Below are 22,143 nucleotides of genomic sequence, written 5' to 3' on the forward strand. Positions count from 1 at the left end.
GTTAAGAAGCAAAACAACAAAACTGAGAGTGAAATGTGTAAAGAAGCAGTTAAGAGGACTCCAAATATTTACATTTTTAAGAAATAAAGTGTAAGCCAAACTGCCAAGCACACAGTTCTCACGACTAAAAAAAGCACCAAATAAAGCTCAGTTACCATAAAACCACTACTAGATCATTATCATAGGCTCCCTTTCTCATTTTCTTTCATACATCTCCCCATCTATCTCTTGAGAATTCTGACATCCTTTACAAATTGTCCAATTTCTCAGTAAGCTAATCTAACAGCCAACCCAAATTCTGTATCTATTTCAATGAGACAAGAGATTAAGGAAACAAGTGGATATCTCTTTTTCTTCCAAACTGAACTTACATGACACTTCACAGTGTCATACAGAGATATTCCCATATTCTACAGTTAAGAGTCATGGGCCGGGCGCGGTGGCTCAAGCCTGTAATCCCAGCACTTTGGGAGGCCGAGATGGGTGGATCACGAGGTCAGGAGATCGAGACCATCCTGGCTAACACGGTGAAACCCCGTCTCTACTAAGAAATACAAAAAATAGCCGGGCGAGGTGGCAGCGCCTGTAGTCCCAGCTACTCGGGAGGCTGAGGCAGGAGAATGGCGTGAACCCGGGAGGCGGAGCTTGCAGTGAGCTGAGATCCGGCCACTGCACTCCAGCCTGGGCTACAGAGGGAGACTCCGTCTCAAAAAAAAAAAAAAAAAAAAAGAGAGTTATGTACCCTCAGGCTCCACAGCCATGGAGTCTCTTCTCAATGATCAGTTAAAAAAAAAAATTACGGCCGGGCACGGTGGCTCAAGCCTGTAATCCCAGCACTTTGGGAGGCCGAGACGGGTGGATCACGAGGTCAGGAGATCGAGACCATCCTGGTGAACACAGTGAAACCCCGTCTCTACTAAAACTACAAAAAACTAGCTGGGCGAGGTGGCGGGCGCCTGTAGTCCCAGCTGCTCGGGAGGCTGAGGCAGGAGAATGGCGTGAACCCGGGAGGCGGAGCTTGCAGTGAGCTGAGATCAGGCCACTGCACTCCAGCCTGGGCGACAGAGCGAGACTCCGTCTCAAAAAAAAAAAAAAAAAAAAAAAAAAAATTACATATTTCATCATTTTTTGTTTCTTTTTTAAGACAGGGTCTGGCTCTGTTACCCAGGCGGGAATGGAGTGATGCAATCATAACTCACTGCAGCCTCAAACTCCTGGGTTCAAGTGATCCTCCTACCTTGCCCTCCTCAATAGCTAGGACCACAGTTACACACCACCATGCCCAGCAAATTTTTATAGAGACAGGGCCTCCCTTTTTTGCCCAAGCTAGTCTCAAACTACTGGCTTCAGGCAATTCTCCCACCTCAGCCTCCCAAAATGCTGGGATTACAAGTGCGAGCCATGACACCCAATCATATTTCTTTTTTTTTTTTCAGACAGAGTCTCGCTCTATCACCCAGGCTGGAGTGCAGTGGCCATCTTAGCTCACTGCAAGCTCTTCCTCCCGAGTTCACGCCATTCTCCTGCCTCAACCTCCCAAGTAGCTGGGACTACAGGCGCCCACCACCATGCCTGGCTTGCTTTTTTTTTTTTTTTTTTTTTGTATTTTTAGTAGAGACAGGGTTTTCACCGTGTTAGCCAGGATGGTCTCGATCTCCTGACCTCATGATCCACCCACCTCGGCCTCCCAAAGTGCTGGGATTACAGGCTTAAGCCACCGTGCCCGGCAACACCCAATCATATTTCATCATATTTCTATTTGACTGAAATGTGGTAACTCGCAAATTGTGCATTTGTCAAATTTCAATCAACTCGATTATTATCCTAGCTCTAATTTCCAAAGAAAGCATTACAGTTTTTCTGGAAAAAAAATTATTTTGGATTAAGGGAACTGACTACAATACATTGGACCAACTACAACTAACTATTTCTAACACATTCATCTTTTACAGTTGAAATAAAATTATCATTTAAGCTTTAAACACTTAATAGGAATCTTAGTCAAAGTGAAGAAAACTGAAAGTGAAATATTAACTACTGAAAGAAATAAAGTAACACCCTTTATAACAATGTTCCATCAGTCTAAAAAGTCAGACCAAAAAAAAAAAAAAAACTTTAGATAGGTATAAAATGTATCTATCTTCTGAAAATTAGCTAACAGGCCGGGCTGCTCACACCTGTAATCCCTGAACTTCGGGAGCTCACGCCTGTAATCCCAGCACTTTGGGAGTCCCAGGCAGGTGGATCACTTGAGGTCAGGAGTTCCAGACCAGCTTAGTCAACGTGGTGAAATCCCATCTCTACTAAAAATACAAAAATTATCCAGGCATGGTGGCCTGCACCTGTAATCCCAGCTACTTGGGTAGCTGAGGCACAAGAATTGCTTGAGCCTAGGAGGCAGAGGTTGCAATGAGCCAAGATCATGCCACTGCACTCCAGCCTGGGCAACAAAGCAAGATTCCGTCTCAAAAAAAAAAAAAAAAAAAAAGCGTGTTATGGTCGGGGAACGGTGGTGGCTCACACTTGTAATCCCAGCACTGTGGGAGGCCGAGGCAGGTGGATCACCTGAGGTCAGGAGTTCGAGACCAGCCGGGTCTAACATGGTGAAATCCCATCTCTACTAAAAATACAAAAATTAGCCGGGCGTGGTGGTGGGCACCCGTAATCAATCCCTGCTACTTGGGAGGCTGAGGCTGGAGAATCACTTGAACTTGAGAGATGGAGGTTGCAGTGAGCCAGGATCACGCCACTGCACTCCAGCCTGGGTGAAAGAGCAAGACCTCGTCTCAAAAAAAAAATAAAATAAAAAAAATGTGGGCCGGGTGTGGTGGCTCACTCATAGTAATCCCAGCAATTTAGGACACTGAGGTGGGTGGATCACCTGAGGTCAGGAGTTAGAGACCAGCCTGGCCAACAGGGCAAAACCCAGTCTCTACTAAAAATACAAAAATTAGTCAGACGTGGCGGCGGGTACCTGTAGTCCCAGCTACCTAGGGAAGCTGAAGCAGGAGAATCACTTGAACCCGGGAGACAGAGGTTGCAGTGAGCCAGGATGTTGCCATTGTACTCCAGCCTGGATGACAGAGCAAGATTCTGTCTCAAAAAAAAAAAAAAAGTGTTATGACATCATTTAAAAAATCAAAAGAAACAGCCTTCATGACTAACGTAAGTGAGTATCTTAAAGTAAGATCTAGCAACTCAAGGACCTTACGAGGTCACGAATAATAATTATGATGAAAACCACGTAGCAAAATGCAAAAATCACTAGGGAAAAGAATGGAACACAAAACAATACCTATAATATAACTATACAATTCCATTATGTAAAAAATTGAGTAGGTATATACACAAAGTCAGGAAGTGAACATTAAAAAAGTTTTAAAAGTCAGGTTTTTTATAAAAATATGGTAGAAGAGTATCCTTAAACTTTTCTATTGATGTTTACAGATATCTGTCCTTTTTTTTTTTTTTTTTTTCTGAGACGGAGTCTCACTCTGTTGCCCAGGCTGGAGTGCAATGGCATGATCTCGGCTCACTGCAACCTCCGCCTCCCAGGTTCAAGCGATTCTCCTGCCTCAGCCTCCTGAGTAGCTGGGATTACAGGCGCATGACAACAGGCCCAGCTAATTTTTGTATTTTTAGTAGAGATGGGGTTTCATCATGTTGGTCAGGCTGGTCCTGAACTCCTGACCTCGTGATCTGCCCACCTCGGCCTCCCAAAGTGTTGGGATTACAGGCGTGAGCCACCACACCCGGCCAGATATCTGTTCTTAAACAAAAGCTTTTAAAGTCTATAATTACCAGACATACAGGCAGACAAATATTCTGTGTCAGTGATACATAGGTTCCCATTTCCTGAGAACTTGGGCAATTCTTTTCCTTTTTTTTTTGAGATGGAGTTCTGTTCTTGTTGCCCAGGCTGGAGAGCAATGGCACGATCTCAGTTCACTGCAACCTCCACCTCCCGGGTTCAACTGATTCTCCTGCCTCAGCCTCCCGAGTAGATAGGATTACAGGCGCCTGCCACCGCACCCCCGCTAATTTTTGTGTTTTTAGTAAAGACGGGGTTTCACCATGTTGGCCAGGTAGATCTCGAACTCCTGACCTCAGGTGATCCACCCGCTTGGGTCTCCCAAATGCTAGGATTACAGGTGTGAGCCACCGCGTCCAGCCCTACTTTCATCCTACATTACTAGGCACCTACCTCATCGTCAAATAATATCTACTGTCTACTCTATGTCTCTCTCTCTCCCTCTTATTTTTTGAGATGGAGTCACGCTCTGTTACCCAGGCTGGAGTCCAGTGGTGCAATCTTGGCTCACTGCTGCCTCCGGCTCCCAGGTTCAAGCAACCCTCCTGCCTTAGCCTCCCGAGTAGCAGGGACTACAGGCACGGCCCACTACACCTGCCTAATTTCTGTATTTTTTTGTAGAGAAAGGGTTTTGTCACATTGGCCAGGCTGGTCTTAAACCCCTGACCTCAGGTAATCCACCGGCCTCGGCCTCCCAAAGTGCTAGGATTACAGGCGTGAGCCACTGCACCCAGCTACTCTATGTTTTTCATATTTCAGACACTCTGCTCCCATTTTAAACCAAAAACAATCTTGAGAAGTAGATTTTTTTTTTGAGACGGAGTCTCGCTCTGTCGCCCAGGCTGGAGTGCAGTGGCCGGATCTCAGCTCACTGCAAGCTCCGCCTCCCGGGTTCACGCCATTCTCCTGCCTCAGCCTCCCGAGTAGCCGGGACTACAGGCGTCCGCCACATTGCCCGGCTAGTTTTTTGTATTTTTTAGTAGAGACGGGGTTTCACCATGTTAGCCAGGATAGTCTCGATCTCCTGACCTCGTGATCCACCCGTCTCGGCCTCCCAAAGTGCTGGGATTACAGGCTTGAGCCACCGCGCCCGGCCGATTTTTTTTTTCTTTAATTATCATTATTTTTTAGATGGAGTCTCACTATATTGCCCAGGCTGGTCTCAAACTTTTGGGATCAAGCAATCCTCCCACCTCAGCCTCCTGAGTAGCTGGAACTACAGGTATGTACCACTTTACCCAGCCTGGGAAGTGGATTTTTTTTTTTTTTTTTTTTTTCTTTTTGAGACAGAGTCTCACTCTGTCACCCAGATTGGAGTGCAGTGGCACGATCTCAGCTCACTGCAACCTCTGCCTCCCGGGTTCAAGCAATTCTGCTGCCTCAGCCTCCTGAGCAGTTGCGAATATAGGTATGCGCTACCACACCCAGCTACTTTTTGTATTTTTAGTAGAGATGGGGTTTCACCATGTTGGCCACGATCGTCTCCATCTCTTGATCTCATGATCCGCCGACCTCGGCCTCCCACAGTACTGGGATTACAGGCATGAGCCACCGCGCCCGTCTGAGAAGTGGAATTTTTTTTCATCAGAGGCAAGGAAACATCCAGTGTGCCCAGTAGTTCTCAAACTTTTTGGTTTCAGGATTCATTTGTGATCTTAAAAACTAGAAGTCCTCAAAATCTGTTATGTAAGTTTTACAAATCGGTATTTACCATATTAGAGATTAAAACTCAGAAGTTTTAAATATTTAAATTAAGTTTTAAAAATTAATAACACAGGCCAGGCATGGTGACTCACACCTGTAATCCCAGCTACTTGGGAGGCTGAGGCAGGAGAATCACTTGAACCTGGGAGGCTGAGGTTGCAGTGAGCCAGGATCACACCATTACACTCCAGCCCGGGTGACAAGAGTGAAACTCCATCTCAAAAAAAAAATCAATAACATACCCATCAAAAAGTATCACAAACACATTTTAAATAAAATAAAAATTGTTTAGTAAGAGGAGAACTCACATTGTTTTACATTTTCACAAATCTCTTTAATGTCTGGCTAAATAGAACATGGCTAGTCATATGACTTGCCTCAGCATTCAGTCTGTTGGGATATATTGAGTAAAGCAGATGAGGAAAATCCAGCTTCACACAGATAAGCAGTTACAAAAGGAAAGAGTATTTTAATAACATTTTCAGGTAACTGTGTGTATTCTTTTAATACTGTACCAATATTTGACAAGTGGCAGTTTATGAAACTTAAAAGTTAACCGCAGTATGAAATCTGAAGCCATAACAGTGATCTTCTTTTTCTTTTTTTTTTTTTTTTTTTGAGATAGGGTCTAGCTCTATTGCCCAGGTTGGAGTGCAATGGCACATTCTCGACTCAGTGCAACCTCCACCTTCCAGGTTCAAGCAATTCTCATGCCTCAGTCACTTGAGTAGCTGAGATTACAGGCACATACCTCCACGCCTGGCTAATTTTTGTACTTTTAGTAGAGACAGGGTTTCACCATGTTACTCAGGCTGGTCTCAAACTCCTGGGCTCAAGCGATCTGCTTGCCACGGCCTCTCAAAGTGCTGGGATTACAGGTGTGAGTCACCGCGCCCGGCCTATAACAGTGAACTTTCATACTCTGTTACATTTGTTATCTTACACTTTGAGAAATGGTAAACTAGAAATTTGAAAAATGAAAATGACATTGCATTTTATATCATCAAAAAACCATATTTGTTAATATCACTTCTCATCTCATCTCAGGAAAGTATCGGAAACTGTTAGCCTCATAGTGGTGGACTCAGATTTTCCAAAATTCCTATTTTTCATTAGTAAATTCAATTTTCGTCATCGGCAACAAATACTGTCAATTGTTCTCTTGAAGTGACTGGCTCACTTCCTTCACTTTTGCAAATATAGTTGCCAAATACCCAAGTCTAAATAATCACAGTTTGTCAGTCATTCTCAAGTAAAAATAGTGTTCCATAAAAAAGCAGTTATTTTAACTCATGACTCAAAGAATTTCACAAGTACTTTTCTTTCCTTTTCTTTTGGGGTTTTTTTTTTGTTTGTTTTGTTTTTTTTGTTTTTTTTGAGACAGAGTCTCACTCAGTCACCCAGGCTGGAGTGCAATGGTGCTATCTCAGCTCACTGCAACATCCGCCTCCCGGGTTCAAGCAATTTTCCCTGCCTTAGCCCCTGACTAGCTGGGATTACGGGCACCTGCCACCACACCTGGCTAATTTTTGTATTTTGTAGTAAAGATGGGGTTTTGTCATGTTGGCCAGGCTGATCTTGAACTCCTGACCTCAGGTGATCTGCCTGTCTTGGCCTTCCAAAGTGCTGGGATTACAGGTGTGAGCCACCGTGACCAACCCACAAGTACTTTTCCTTGAGTAAACCATCTTTCTTCAGCATGCAGCAGATATGCTTTACGCATACTTCCCATTTCATCACACAGACTTTTTTCCTTTTCTTTTTAGATGGGGTCTCACTCTGTTGCCCAGGCTGGAGTGCAGTGGCACAATAATAGCTGACTGCAGCCTCAAACTCCTGGGCTCAAGCAATGCTCCCACCACCTTAGCCTCTTGAGTGGCTAGGACTTACAGATTCAGACCACCAACCCTGGCTAATTTTTTTTTTTTTTTTTTTAAGAGATGGGAGCCAGGTGCAGTGGCTCATACCTGTAGTCCCAGCACTTTGGGAGGCTGAGGCAGGTGGATCACAAGACGCCAGGAGTTCGACACCAACCTGGCCAACATGGTAAAATCCCATCTCTACTAAAAATACAAAAATTAGCCAGGCGTGGTGGTGCACACCTGTAATCTCAGCTATTCAGAATGATGAGGCACAAGAATCACTTGAACCCGGAAGGCAGAGGCTGCACTGAGTTGAGATCACACCACTGCACTCCAGCCTGGGTGACATAGCGAGACCCTGTCCCCCCTCAAAAGAAAGAAAGAAAGGCTGGGCAAGGTGGCTCACGCCTGTAGTCCCAGCACTTTGGGAGGCCAAGACAGGAGGATCCCATGAGGTCAGGGGTTCAAGACCAACCTGGGCAACATGGAGAAACCCCATCTCAACTAAACCTACAAAAAAATTAGCCAGGCATGGTGGCGTATTCCTGTAATCTCAGCTACTCAGGAGGCGGAGGCAAGAGAATTACTTGAACCTGGGAGGCAGAGGTTGCAGGTTGCAGTGAGCCAAGATTGTGCCATTGCACAATCACACCACTGCACTCCAGCCTGGACAAGAGCAAAACTCTGTCTCAAAAAAAAAAAAAAAAAGTTTTTTTTTTTTTAGACGTGGGGAGTCTCAGGCTGGATGCAGTGCCTCACACCTGTAATCCCAGCACTTTGGGAGGCTGAGGCAGGTGGATCACCTGAGGTCAGGAGTTTGAGATGGGGGGGGGTCTCACTTGGGTTGCCCAGGCTGGTCTAGAACCCACGGCTTCAAGCGATCTTCCCACCTTAGCCTCCCAAAGTGCTGGGATTATAGGCATGAGCCATCGTGCCCAGCCAGACTTTTTAAATAATGTATATTCTAAAGGATTGAGAGTTAAGTGAAACTGGCATTTTATTTTACTATGCAGGCATGTTGGTGAAGAACTCAATGATAATCAGCTTATTCTAGTGTTTTTCCCTTGATTCATGCTAAGGCATGAGCAATTTAACCCTCCATTGCCTCTGTACCTCCTTAGAGACCCAAGGGTCCACAGGCCACACTTAACAAATTTGTGAGCTAGCTGAAATGGCTTCTTAAATAGCTAACATATAGCCAAGCCAAGATTTAAACCAAGTTGTATCTGACACTGAAATCTATAACTCCTCACTATATTACACAGCTTCAATGCTTCTCAGCACAACATGCTCGCTAATATGTTTATTCATACCCAAAACCCAATCCTGCAATTCCAGAACAGGCCCCAGAGGAAGATAAGTCCCAAAGGATATATTTTACATTGTATTTAATCAGTCAATAGCTATTTAGAGGCTCAAATCCCATGTTTCTGATTAGTAATCATTTTTTGTGTGTGTGTTTGTTTTTTGTTTTTTTTGAGACGGAGTTTCACTCTTGTTGCCCAGGCTGGAGTGCAATGGTGCAATCTCGGCTCACCACAACCTCTGCCTCCCAGGTTCAAGCGATTCTCCTGCCTCAGCCTCCCAAGTAGCTGCGATTACAGGCACCCGCCACCACACCTGGTTAATTTCTGTATTTTTAGTAGAGATGGGATTTCACCATGTTTGCCAGGATGGTCTCAATCTCTTGACCTCGTGATCTACCCACCTCAGCCCCCCAAAGTGCTGAGATTACAAATATGAGCCACCACGTCCCGCCTATTTTTTTTTTTTTTTGAGACGGAGTCTCACTCTCTTGCCCAGGCTGGGATGCAATGGCACGATCTCGGCTCACTGCAACCTCCGCTTCCCAGTCTCTAGCGATTCTCCTGCCTCAGCCTCCCGAGTAGCTGGGATTACAGGCACGCACCACCACGCCTGGCTAATTTTTGTATTTTTAGTAGAGACGGGGTTTTACCATGTTGGCCAGGCTGGTCTCAAACTCCTGACCTTGTGATCTGCCCGCCTCGGCCTCCCAAAGTGCTGGGATTACAGGCGTGAGCCACCGCGCCTGGTGCAATTGTTTTTTGTTTTTTGTTTTTTTTTTTTTGAGACGGAGTCTCGCTGTGTCTCCCAGGCTGGAGTGCAGTGGCGTGATCTCGGCTCACTGCAAGCTCCGCCTCCCGGGTTCACGCCATTCTCCCGCCTCAGCCTCCCAAGTAGCTGAGACTACAGGCACCCGCCACCACGCCCGGCTAGTTTTTTGTATTTTTAGTAGAGATGGGGTTTCACCATGTTAGCCAGGATAGTCTCGATCTCCTGACCTCGTGATCCACCCGCCTCGGCCTCCCAAAGTGCTGGGATTACAGGCTTGAGCCACCGCGCCCGGCCGGTGCAATTGTTTTTAAGGAACATATACAACATAAACAATTGTTAACAGTTTGGTGGTGGTCTTAAAATAACATGTACAACAGAAACCCAAATTAGTTTCAAACCTCAATCTGCCCTGCAGTGGCTGTGTGTGAGTTTGGGCTATTTCTTCAATCTTTCAGTCTTCCTTTCATTGTCTACAAAATAATACTATCTCATAGGACTCTTGGGAAAAAACTGATGCAGAATATGTGAAAAAGTACTTTGTTAACCTCAAAACACAAGATAAATGTTAGCAATAACGGTACATTTGACTGAAGGTATATATAATACAAAAGTTCAATTTTATGCTTCTAATTTTAGTAGCTCGAGGTTGGTCTCTAACTTTCTGACCTTTGATCATGGCTGTAATTCACATCTTAAAAAGTCCTTGATAACACAGGTAACCCCTCAGTTTTAACACTACAACTAAGGGAAAACATGACTTGGTTTATTCCAGTTTTCAGGAATGTGTTAAAACACTGCTTATATTAATATCCTTTATGTTAGCAAAATACAAATGTTTATTTTTAGAGAGAAGTTACACGGAAATTTTAGGAAATCAATTCCTAAAGTCTACTCTAAAAAACTGTAATTTTAACAGATTAAAGATGACATAATGGGACCTCTATCTAGGAGGTGATGACATGCAAGTGTCAGATTTTTTTTAAATCTCAACTGATGCAGAAAACACCTTGAAAAAACAAAAAATCAGCCTGTAAGTAGCCAAAACAAGACTTTACTCGTGAAGCAGTCCCTAATCAGAGCCAATTTACACACATTTCTGCTCATTTACATAGTCATATTTAAGGCAGGGAAATGGCACAGGCAACCGTAAGTCCTGTTGGCATCCTTTAAAGACTACATTGTTTTGCAATGTATTATTAAGTCTTACAGCCCCAACTATAGTGTATGCATATAGCACTCTATGAGTAATCTGTTCAGCTTTCATTTCCCAGTGAAAAAATTCTACAAATATACATGAGGCTAAACACTGACAACAGGATCTAAATATGAGGTATGCCCCTCCTGTTAATGCTTTGAAAAAAAAATTTTTTTTTTGACAGAGTCTCACTCTGTTGCCCAGGCTGGAGTGCAGTGGTGCGGTCTTGGCTCACTGCAACCTTCGCCTCTCAGATTCAAGCGATTCTACTGCCTCAGCCCGAGTAGCTAGGATTACAGGCACGCGCCACCATGCCCAGCGAATTTTTTTGTATTTTCAGTACAGACGGGGTTTCACCATGTTGGTGAGGCTGGTCTCAAACTCCTGACCTTGCGACCTAGCAGCCTTAGCTACCCAAAGTGCTGGGATTACAGGCATGAGCCACCACGCCAGGCACTGCTTTGAAATTCTTACAAACAAACACCCAGCAGATGAGAAATTGAACTAAATATTTTCTAGTTCATTCATCAGTGATTTGCTGTGACATCATGGACCAGCAATTTTATTTTTCTGTACCTTTGCTATTCTCATTCCCACTAAAGAAATGATACATTTTCAACAATATATGACAGCAGAACAGAAATTAACTGAATGAAAAAAGTGCCTAACACCAAAACATCTCCTGTTAATCATAGTTATTATGAGCAGTATATGTTTGTACTTTTTATTTTCTACCCACTCCCACCATTCCACAGAAAAATAATGCTGCATTATTCACTTCACAAATGTAATATCAACAAACTCCATAACTAATTTGACCACTGCTTTTATTCACCAAAAATGTAAACCAGGAATCATTAGTGTCACAGAGACTGAGGCAACCTAGCTTACCACCAGTTGTGTTTGTTGATGTTGTTGTTAATTTTGTAGCACATGTGAAAACACACATGGATCATGGACAGTACAAAACTTAAAAATCTGCTCATGAAATTTTACCTGTCCATGTATATCTCCACACACTGTTACTGGTGTTGATACTGGCTGAACATTTGACTCTTCTAAGAGGAGGTCACAAACATAGTCACATAGTCGCTGTAAAAAGAGAAAATAAAAGGCAAACATTTACTACAACATCAAAACTAAAGATAAAATACCAAAAAAGAAAAATACCAGGTCTAATACTTAGAAAGCCCAAGTGTACTTTTTGATTGGAAAGGAAAGTACCCTGTGATAATTGAGGTGTTGGATTTCTGCCAGCTGTCATACAGAATTCTTAATGCAATGCAAACTACCTACAGACACTAGGTTCTAGGAGACAGACAGCTTTACAAGAACTGTAAAATGATGCTTTTCACCAAAAAAAAAAAAAAAACTTGTTTTTTGTGTTTTTTTTTTTTTTGAAATGGAGTCTCGCTCTATCTCCCAGGCTGAAGTGCAGTGGCACCATGTTGGCCCACTTCTACCTCCGTCTCCCAGATTCAAACAATTCTCCTGCCTCAGCCTCCCAAGTAGCTGGGGTTACAGGCGTGTGCCACCACATCCGGCTAATTTTTGTATTTTTAGTAGACACAGGGTTTTAACATGTTGGCCAGGCTGGTCTTGAACTCCTGACCTCAGGTGATCTACCCACCTCAGCCTCTCAAGGTGCTGGGATTACAGGCGCGTGCTCGGCCGGTAGAAGGTTTTTATCCGGTAATTTTAAAAGTAAATTGCAAACCACAGACTTACCATTTGACCCAGCAATTGTAGCCTTGGCAATAAAAACATGTTCAAAATCTGTATATAAATACTCACAGAAGCCTAATTCATAATAGCCCAAAACTAGAAACAAATCAGATATCCTTCAATGAGTGAATGGTTAAACAAATTTCGGTACGTCCACACCATGTACTACTACTTAGCGATAAAAATAAATGAATACTGCCACACAACAACCTGGATTCGCCTCAAGGTATTTGTGTTGAGTGAAAAAACAAAGTCAAAACTATCCCAAAAGGTTATACACTGTGTAATTCCATTTATATAACATTCTTTTTTTCCTTTCTTTTTTTTTCCTTGAGACGTTGTCTCGCACTGTCGCCCAGGCGAGAGTGCGGTGGGGCGATCTCAGCTCACTGCAAGCTCCGCCTCCCAGGTTCACGCCATTCTCCTGCCTCAGCCTCCCGAGTAGCTGGGACTACAGGCGCCCGCCATCACACCCAGCTAATTTTTTGCACTTTTAGTAGAGACGGGTTTCACCATGTTAGCCAGGATGGTCTCGATCTCCTGACCTCGTGATCCACCCGCCTCGGCCTCCCAAAGTGCTGGGATTACAGGCGTGAGCCACTGCGCCCGGCTTTTTTCCTTTTTTTTTTTTTTTTTTCGAGAGTCTCGCTCTGTCGCCCAGGCTGGAGTCCAGTGGCGCAATCTCAGTTCACTGCAAACTGCCTCCCCGTTCAAGTGATTCCCGTGCCTCAGTCTCCCAAGTACCTGGGATTACAGGCGCACACCATCATGACCAGCTAATTTTTGTATTCTTAGTAGTTTCACCATGTTGGCCAGGCTGGTCTCAAACTCCTGACCTCAGGTGATCCGCCCACCTCGGCCTCCCAAAGTGCCGGGATTACAGGCATTGAGCCACTGCGCCTGGCCGCGTTTAAATCACATTTTCTTTTTCTTTTTCGTTTTTTTTTTTTTTGAGAGGGAGTCTCGCTCAGTCGCCCAGGCTGGAGTGCAGTACAGCGGCGGCGCGATCTGGGCTCACTGCAAGCTCCGCCTCCCGGGTTCACGCCATTCTCCTGCCTCAGTCTCCCGAGTAGCTGGGACTACAGGCGCCCGCCGCCACGCCCGGCTAATTTTTTGCATTTTTAGTAGAGACGGGGTTTCACCGGGTTAGCCAGGATGGTCTCGATTTCCTGACCTCGTGATCCGCCCGCCTCGGCCTCCCAAAGTGCTAGGATTACAGGCGTGAGCTACCGCGCCCGGCCTAAATGACATTATTGAAATGACAAAATTAAAGAAATGGAGAACAGGTTAGTTGTTGCAGGGGTCCAGCAGCTGCAGGAAGGAAGTGGGTGTGTCTACAAAAGGGCAACATGAGGAAGTCTTGTGTTGATGAACTGTTATGTATCTTGACTGTAGTGTTGGATACATGAGCCCTTATCCAATAAAACTGTGAAGAGCCGGGTGCGGTGGCTCAAGCCTGTAATCCCAGCACTTTGGGAGGCCGAGACGGGCGGATCACGAAGTCAGGAGATCGAGACCATCCTGGCTAACACAGTGAAACCCCGTCTCTACTAAAAAAATACAAAAAACTAGCCGGGCTAGGTGGCGGGGCTAGGTGGCGGGTGCCTGTAGTTCCAGCTACTCCGGAGGCTGAGACAGGAGAATGGCGTAAACCCGGGAGGCGGAGCTTGCAGTGAGCTGAGATCCGGCCACTGCGCTCCAGCCTGGGCAACAGATTGAGACTCCGTCTCAAAAAACAAAAACAAAAACAAACAAACAAACAAAAAAAAAAAACTGTGAAGAACTGAATACACACACAGAGACACATACACACACACAAACACAAGTAAAACTGAAGAAATCTGAACATCATGAGGTGATGATCTTAGGTTGCACCTGAAGATCACGAGTTGTATCAATGTCAATGTTGGCTGACATTGTATTGGTTGTGGTATTACACTATAGTTCTACAAAATGTTACCACTGGGGAAAACTGGGTTATTTTGAAATAAAAAGGTTAACTATAATTAATTATAAAATTCAAATATAAAACCGAGGAGCCAGCTGGGCAGAGTAGCTCTTGCCTGTAATCCCAGCATTTTGGGAGGCCAAAGTGGGCGGATCACTTGAGGTCAGGAGTTCAAGACCAGCCTGGCCAACATGGCAAAACCCCATCTCTACTAAAAATACAAAAATTAGCCAGGCGTGGGGGTGCACGGCTGTAATCCCAGCTTCTTGGGAGGATGAAGCAAGAGAATCACTTGAACCCAGGAGACAAAGGTTGCTGTAAGCCGAGATTACGCCACTGCACTCCAGCCTGGGAAACAGAGCGAGACTCTGTAAGTAGGGAGATCAGTTAAGTGTCTTCTATAATAATCTAAGTAAAAGTTAACTGGCTTGGACAGGGTAGTAAAAGTAAAAAATAGGGAAAATAGATTCCACATGTTATCTGAATGTAGCATCTGCTAGATTTATGACCAACTGGATACAAGGTGTTAAGAGAAAGTCAAGAATCAAGGATGACTCAGGGTTTCTGGCTTAAACAATTAGAAGGCTGGAAATAATCATTACTGAGACAGAACTCCAGGGAAAGTAGATTTTTATTGTGTTTTTTCACCCCTGTAAATAGACTTTATTTTTTAGAGCAGTTTTAGGTTCAAGCGAAACTGAACATAAAGTACAGCATTCCCTTGCTCGGCACAGTGGCTCACGCCTGTAATCCCAGCACTTAGGGAGGCAGAGGCAGGAGGATCGCTCGAGCCCAGGAGTTCAAGACCTCCCTGGGCAATATAGAGAGACCTCGTTCTCCATAGAAAGGGAAAAAAAAAAAAAGAAAAGAAAAAAAGTACAGAGTTCCCATATACCCCCGCCTCTTCCCCCAGACAGCCTCCCCGCATCAACATCTCACACCTAAGTGGTACGTTTGTTACAAATCATGAGCATACACTGACACATCATTATCATCCAAAAGCCATAGTTTGTTTAAATTAGGGTTACTCCTTTTGTACATTCTATAAGTTTTGACAATTATATGACATGTACCTACCGTTATAGTATCATATAGAATAGTTTTACCTATTCAAACTCACCTCCCTCCAACCTCTGAAAACCACTGATCTTTTTACTGTCTCTATAGTTTTGCCTTTCCCAAAATGTCATATAGTTGGAATCATACATACATAGCCTTTCCAGGTTGGTTTCTTTCATTTAGTAATATGTATTTAAGGTTCTTCCATGTCTTTTTATGGCTTGATAGCTCATTTCTTCTTAGCACTGCATAGTATTTCATTGTCTGGGTGTATTACAGTTTGTTTATCCATCCACCTAGTGAAGGACATCTTGGTTCCTTCCAAGTTTTGGCAATGAATAAAGTGGCTATAAAAATCTGTGTACACATTTTTGTATGAACCTAAGTTTACAACTCATTTGGGTAAATATCAAGGAGCAGGACTGCTGGATTATAATATGGTAAGAGTTTGTTTAGTCTTATAAGGAACTGCCAAACCATCTTCCAAAGTGGCCGTACCATTTTGCATTCCCATCAGCAATGAATGAGAGTTCTTGTTGCTCCACATATTCATCAGCACTTGGTACTGTTAGTGTTCTGGATTTTGGCCATTCTAATACGTATATAGTGGTTATCTCATAGTTGTTTCACTTTGCATTTCCCTAATGACACAGGAGGTACAGCATCTTTTCATATGCTTATTTGTCATCACTATATCTTCCTTGATGAGGTGTCTTTTGTTCATTTTTGGGGGCATATATGTATTTATTTTATTATATCTTACTAATATTCTTTAAGGCACAAACCAGGTGAGTAGGCTATAGCAAGGAAATCTTAGAGAGTTAAGAAACCACTATGACACTTCCCAGTATTATCTTCAGTGATGCTTCTTATCTTTATTCTGGGACTCCAGGTAATATTCAGCTCCTACAGCTACCACAAATGCAGCAAATTCCCATTTCAATCTTTGTAATAATGCACCAACAAAGGAAACATTTCTGCAAAGCCACCCACATATCTCCAAGCTTCATTGCAGCCCAATAAATCCCAAAGCCCTCCTGCAGCCAGCTTCTTCTAGACGGTTTTTACTGGTGTCTCTTCTATCTTCCATTGTTTATAATCTGGAAGTTCCATTTTACGATCTCCATGTTCATGTCCATGTCCATGGGCCACGTCTTGCAAGATTGTGAGAATTGAGGAAAACATACTGTGATATGCCTTCCACTTTCACACCTAGGTGGTGAGAATGAAATTTAGCACAACCACTCTGAAAAACTGGCATGATGTGACAGCAATTTCCTTTTGTCCATTTTTTAATCAGATTGTTCAGTTTCTTATTGAGTTTTAAGAGTTCTCTGTAGGCCGGACACGGTGGCTCACGTCTGTAATCCCAGCACTTTGGGAGGCCGAGGAGGTCGGATCACCTGAGTTCAGGAGTTCAAGACCAGCCTGACCAACACAGAGAAATCCTGTCTCTGCTAAAAATATAAAATTAGCTGGGCATGGTGGTGCATGCCTGTAATCCCAGCTACTCGGGAGGCTGAGGCAGGAGAATCGCTTGAACCCTGGAAGAGGAGGTTGAGGTGAGCTGAGATCGTGCCACTGAACTACAGCCTGGGCAACAAGAGCAAAACTCCATCTCAAAAAAAAAAAAAAAAAAGAGTTCTATGTATATTTTGGATAACAATACTTTATCAGCTTTTTTTTTTTTTTTTTTTTCAAATATTTTCTCCCAGAACATGGATCATCGTCTCATTCTCTTAACAGGGTCTTTCACAAAGCAAAAGCTTTTTTTTTTTTTTTTTTTGAGACGGAGTGTCACTCTGTCGCCCGGGCTGGAGTGCAGTGGCCGGATCTCAGCTCACTGCAAGCTCCGCCGCCCGGGTTTACGCCATTCTCCTGCCTCAGCCTCCCAAGTAACTGGGACTACAGGCACCCGCCACCTCGCCCGGCTAGTGTTTTGTATTTTTTAGTAGAGACAGGGTTTCACCGGGTTAGCCAGAATGGTCTCGATCTCCTGACCCCGTGATCCGCACATCTCGGCCTCCCAAAGTGCTGGGATTACAGGCTTGAGCCACCGCTATTAATGTTAATGAAGTCTGGCTTTTCAACTATTTCTTTCAAGAGCAGATTGTTTAGGTTTGGTTTGGAGGGTGGGGAATCACGAATATAATTTTTTATTTTTTATTTTTATTTATTTATTAGACCGAGTTTAACTCCTCTCCATGGAGGCTGCCCCACGCACCAGCCTCACCAGGTCCGGGGGCTACCTAGGCATGCTCCCTCCTCTGAGGCTTTATACTCTCTGTTCACTCAGTCAAGAACGCTTTTCCCTAGACATGGACTTGGCTATCTCTCTCTTCATCCAGCTTTCCTTTGCTTTGTCACTCAGGCTAGAGTACAATGGCGTGATCTTGGCTCACTGCAACCTCCACCTCCCAGATTCAAGCGATTCTCCTGCCTCAGCCTCCCAAGTAGCTGGGAATACAGGAACTGGTCTCTAACTCCCAACCTCAGGTGATCCACCTGCCTCAGCCTCCCAAAGTGCTGGGATTACAAGTGTGAGCCACAGTGCCCGGCTGGCCTGTATTTTTTTATAGCCTTTCATAACTACCTCCTTACTCCTCATCTTGACAAAATTAAAAGCTTGCTTTTTTTTTTTTTTTTTTTTGAGATGGAGTCTCGCACTGTCGCCTGGGCTAGTGTGCAGTGGGGTGATCTCAGCTCACTGCAACCTCCGCCTCCCAGGTTCAAGCAAATTCTCCTGCCTCAGCCTCCCGAGTAGCTAGGATTATAGGCGCCTATCACCACGCCTGCCTAATTTTTTGTATTTTTAGTAGAGGTGAGGTTTCACCATGTTGGCCAGTCTGATCTCAAACTCCTGATCTCATGATCCGCCCACCTCGGCCTTCCAAAGTGCTGGGATTACAGGCGTGAGCCACCACGCCCAGCCAAAGCACTGCTCTTTTTAGGTTAGCTAAAAGCAATTAATACTTTGAAATTTGTTTTTCTAATACTATACAATTTTAAAATTAAAACAATACAATAATGCTTTTAAGTACCTATCACAGGGTCTTCCCTACCTTCTTTGGGTGTAACACCTCACTCAGTTAACATCTGCAATATTTTCTCATGTAACCTCACCAAACGTTCTCAAAGAATTCCACGAGTGGGACACAGTGGCTCACACCTGTAATCCACCTGTAATCCCAACACTTTGGGAGGCCGAGGCGGGCGGATCACAAGGTCAGGAGTTTGAGTCCAGCCTGACCAACATGGTGAAACCTCGTCTCTACTAAAAATACAAAAATTAGCCAGGCATGGTGGCACGCGCCTGTAGTCCCAGCTACTCGGGAGCCTGAGGCAGGAGAATCGCTTGAACCTGGGAGGCGGAGGTTGTAGTGAGCCGAGATCGCACCACTGCCCTCCACCCTAGGCAACAGGGCGAGACTCTGTCTCTGAAAGAAAAAAAAAAAAAAAAAAAAGAATTCCACTACCACCAAGGTTCTTGCAGAAGTGAGAAGCGCTTTGCTATAATCTGTACAAGAGTAGGAAGAATTTTCTATTTTGTTTCCAAGTCAGCTGCCCATGTTTCATGTTGTCAGTCACTGGACCCATTTACACTCCCTTTCAGATTTCACTTCTTTTAAGAACAGGCCTGGCTGGGTGTAATGGTTCACACCAGTAATTCCAACACTTTGGGATTGCTTCAGCCCAGGAGGTTGAGACCAGCCTGGGAAACATGGTGAAACCTCAACTCTACAAAAAAATTTAAAAATTAGCGGGGCATGGTGGCGTGTGCTCATGATCCCAGCTACTCAAGAGGCTGAGGTAGGAGGATCGCCTGAGCCTAGGAGGCTGAGGCTACAGTGAGCTGTGATCACCCTGGGCAACAGAGCAACACTGTCTCACAAAAAAAAAAAAAAAAAGTCCTTATCTCAGGTCATCTGTTTTTGTTTTTGTTTTTGTTTTTTTTGAGACGGAGTCTTACTCTGTTGCCCAGGATGCAGTGTAGTGGCACAATCTCAGTTTACTCCAACCTCCACCTCCCAGGTTCAAGCGATTCTCCTGCCTCAGCCTCTCAAGTAGCTGTGACCACAGGTGGGCGCCACCATGCCCAGCCAATTTCTGTATTTTTGGTAGAGATGGGGTTTCACCATGTTGGCCAGGATGATCTCGATCTCTTGACCTTGTGATCTGCCCACATCAGCCTCCCAAAGTGCTGGGATTACAGGCGTGAGCCATGACACCCAGCCTCCATCACAGCTTTTATTTTACATACTATTATTACTTTTACTGCTGGCTCCATTTTGGTTTCCTATCTTTATTTTCTTTTTCTTTTTTTATATATAATTTTTTTTTTTTTTTTTTTGAGACAGAGTTTCATTCTTGTTGCCCAGTCTGGAGTGCAATGGCGTGATCTCGGCTCACCACACCCTCCGCCTCCCAGGTTCAAGCGATTCTCCTGCCTCAGCCCCCCTAGTAGCTGGGATTACAGGCACACACCACCATGCCTGGCTAATTTTTATATTTTTAGTAGAGACAGGATTTTGCCATGTTGGCCAGGCTGGTCTCAAACTCCTGATCTCAGGTGATCCACCTGCCTTAGCCTCCCAAAGTGCTGGGGTTACATGTGTGAGTCACTGTGCCTGGCCGGTTCCCATATTTCAGTATGCCAGAATTTTCACTGACATGTAACTGGTTCTCCTAGTCCATAAGGCCTCCTAAACTTGAAGTCATCCCTGGTTACCACCCCAAACACTATGTGCCAGCCTGAAAATAACAGTGGACTATAGGCCGGGTGCGGTGGCTCACGCCTGTAATCCCTGCACTTTGGGAGGCTGAGGCGGGCGGATCACGAGGTCAGGAGATCGAGACCATCCTGGCTAACACGGTGAAACCCCGTCTCTACTAAAATACAAAAAATTAGCCGGGCGCGTTTGCTGGCGCCTGTAGTCCCAGCTACTCAGGAGGCTGAGGCAGGAGAATGGCGCGAACCTGGGAGGCGGAGCTTGCAGTGAGCCGAGATGGTGCCACTGCACTCCAGCCTGGGCGACAAAGTGAAGACTCCGCCTCAAAAAAAAAAAAAAAAAAAAAAACAGTGGACTATAAACGGAAGAACATCACTGTGAAACTGTCAATCTGAACAACTGAGTGTCTGGAGAACACATGTAAACTGCCTAGCACCAGCCTTCAACCAGGGCCCAGGCACACTCACTAGAGTAAAATTACAGCTGCGCCCTACGCCTGCCACTTCTGCTGACCCCAACTGAGGATTTAGAGAGCTAAGTCTCTAAGCCAAAGCTATTGCCCCTCACCTCTAGTTTGGCAGGAGCTTACCAATCGCTATCATGCACACACAAAGATAAGAAGTCTATGAAATCTCACTATAAACGCTATGTGAGTCAACCAACTACACAAACAACGGCCTCAAAGAGCCCTGCCTTGTCATCATGGTCAAGACACACGCTCCTCTCCTCCCAAACCCTTTACAGCTTTATCCCAAATTTAGGGTAAACTACACCCCTTTCTCCTCATCGTGCCCAAATACTTTTTCTTTCTTTTTTTGTATTCTGTTTTCTATTTATTTATTTTTTATTATACTTTAGTTCTGGGACACATGTGCAGAACGTGCAGGTTTGTTACTTAGGTATACACATGCCATGGTGGTTTCCTGCACCCATCAACCTGTCATCTACAATTGATATTTCTCCTAATAATCTCCCTCCCCTTACCCCCCAGCCCCCGACCGGCCCCAGCATGTGATGTTCCCTTCCCCTCTGCCCATATGTTCTCATTGTTCAACTCCCGCTTATGAGTGAGAACATGTGGTGTTTCGTTTTCTGTTCCTGTGTTAGTTTGCTGAGAATGTCAGCTTCATCCATGTCCCTGCAAAGGACATGAACTCATTCTTTTTTTTTTTTTTTTTTTTGAGATGGAGAGCAGCGGCGCAATCTCGACTCACTGCAAGCTCCACCTTCCAGGTTCACGCCATTCTCCTGCCTCAGCCTCCCGAGTAGCTGGGACTACAGGCGCCCACCACCACACCTGGCTAATTTTTTGTATTTCTAGTAGAGACGGGGTTTCACAGTGTCAGCCAGGATGGTCTCGATCTCCTGACCTCGTGATCCACCCACCTCGGCCTCCCAAAGTGCTGGGATTACAGGCGTGAGCCACCATGCCCAGCCTAACTCATTCTTTTTTATGGCTGTATAATATTCCATGGTGTATATGTGCCACATTAGTGCCACATTTTCTTTATCCAGTCTATCACTGATGGGCATTTGAGCTGACTCCAAGTCTTTGCTATTGTGAATAGTGCTGCAATAAACATGCATGTGCACGTGTCTTTATAGTAGAACGATTTATAATCCTTTGGGTATATACCCAGTAATGGGATTGCTGGGCCAAATGGTATTTCTAGTTCTAGATCCTTGAGGTATCACCACACTGTCTTCCACAATGGTTGAACTAATTTGCACTCCCACCAATAGTGTAAAAGTGTTCCTATTTCTCCACATCGTCTTCAGCATCTGTTGTTTCTTGACTTTTTAATGATTGCCATTGTAACTGGTGTGAGATGGCATCTCATTGTGGTTTTGATTTGCATTTCTTTAATGACCACTGCTTTTTTTCATGTTTGGTGCTCAACTACTTTCTTTTTTTTTTTTTTTTTTTTTTTTTTGAGACGGAGTCTCGCTCTGTCGCCCAGGCTGGAGTGCAGCGGCGCGATCTCGGCGGCTCACTGCAAGCTCCGCCTCCCGGGTTCACGCCATTCTCCTGC

General features: G+C 44.6%; 1 protein-coding gene and 1 pseudogene across 2 annotated transcripts in view; both read right to left on the minus strand.

The window, feature by feature from the left end:
• Window positions 1-22,143, minus strand: part of LOC105463919 (protein phosphatase 6 catalytic subunit) — a 47,415-nt gene that overhangs the window by 13,073 nt on the left and 12,199 nt on the right. For both annotated transcript variants that reach the window (XM_011711346.2, XM_071078330.1), the window contains exon 2: window positions 11,645-11,740. In XM_011711346.2, coding sequence (XP_011709648.1) covers window positions 11,645-11,740 — 96 coding nt within the window. The remainder of the gene's footprint in view (window positions 1-11,644; window positions 11,741-22,143) is intronic.
• Window positions 13,943-21,076, minus strand: LOC139358218 (NADH dehydrogenase [ubiquinone] 1 beta subcomplex subunit 3 pseudogene; annotated as a pseudogene).

This window comes from Macaca nemestrina, chromosome 14 (genome assembly GCF_043159975.1).
Source record: "Macaca nemestrina isolate mMacNem1 chromosome 14, mMacNem.hap1, whole genome shotgun sequence".
NCBI classification, from domain to species: domain Eukaryota; kingdom Metazoa; phylum Chordata; class Mammalia; order Primates; family Cercopithecidae; genus Macaca; species Macaca nemestrina.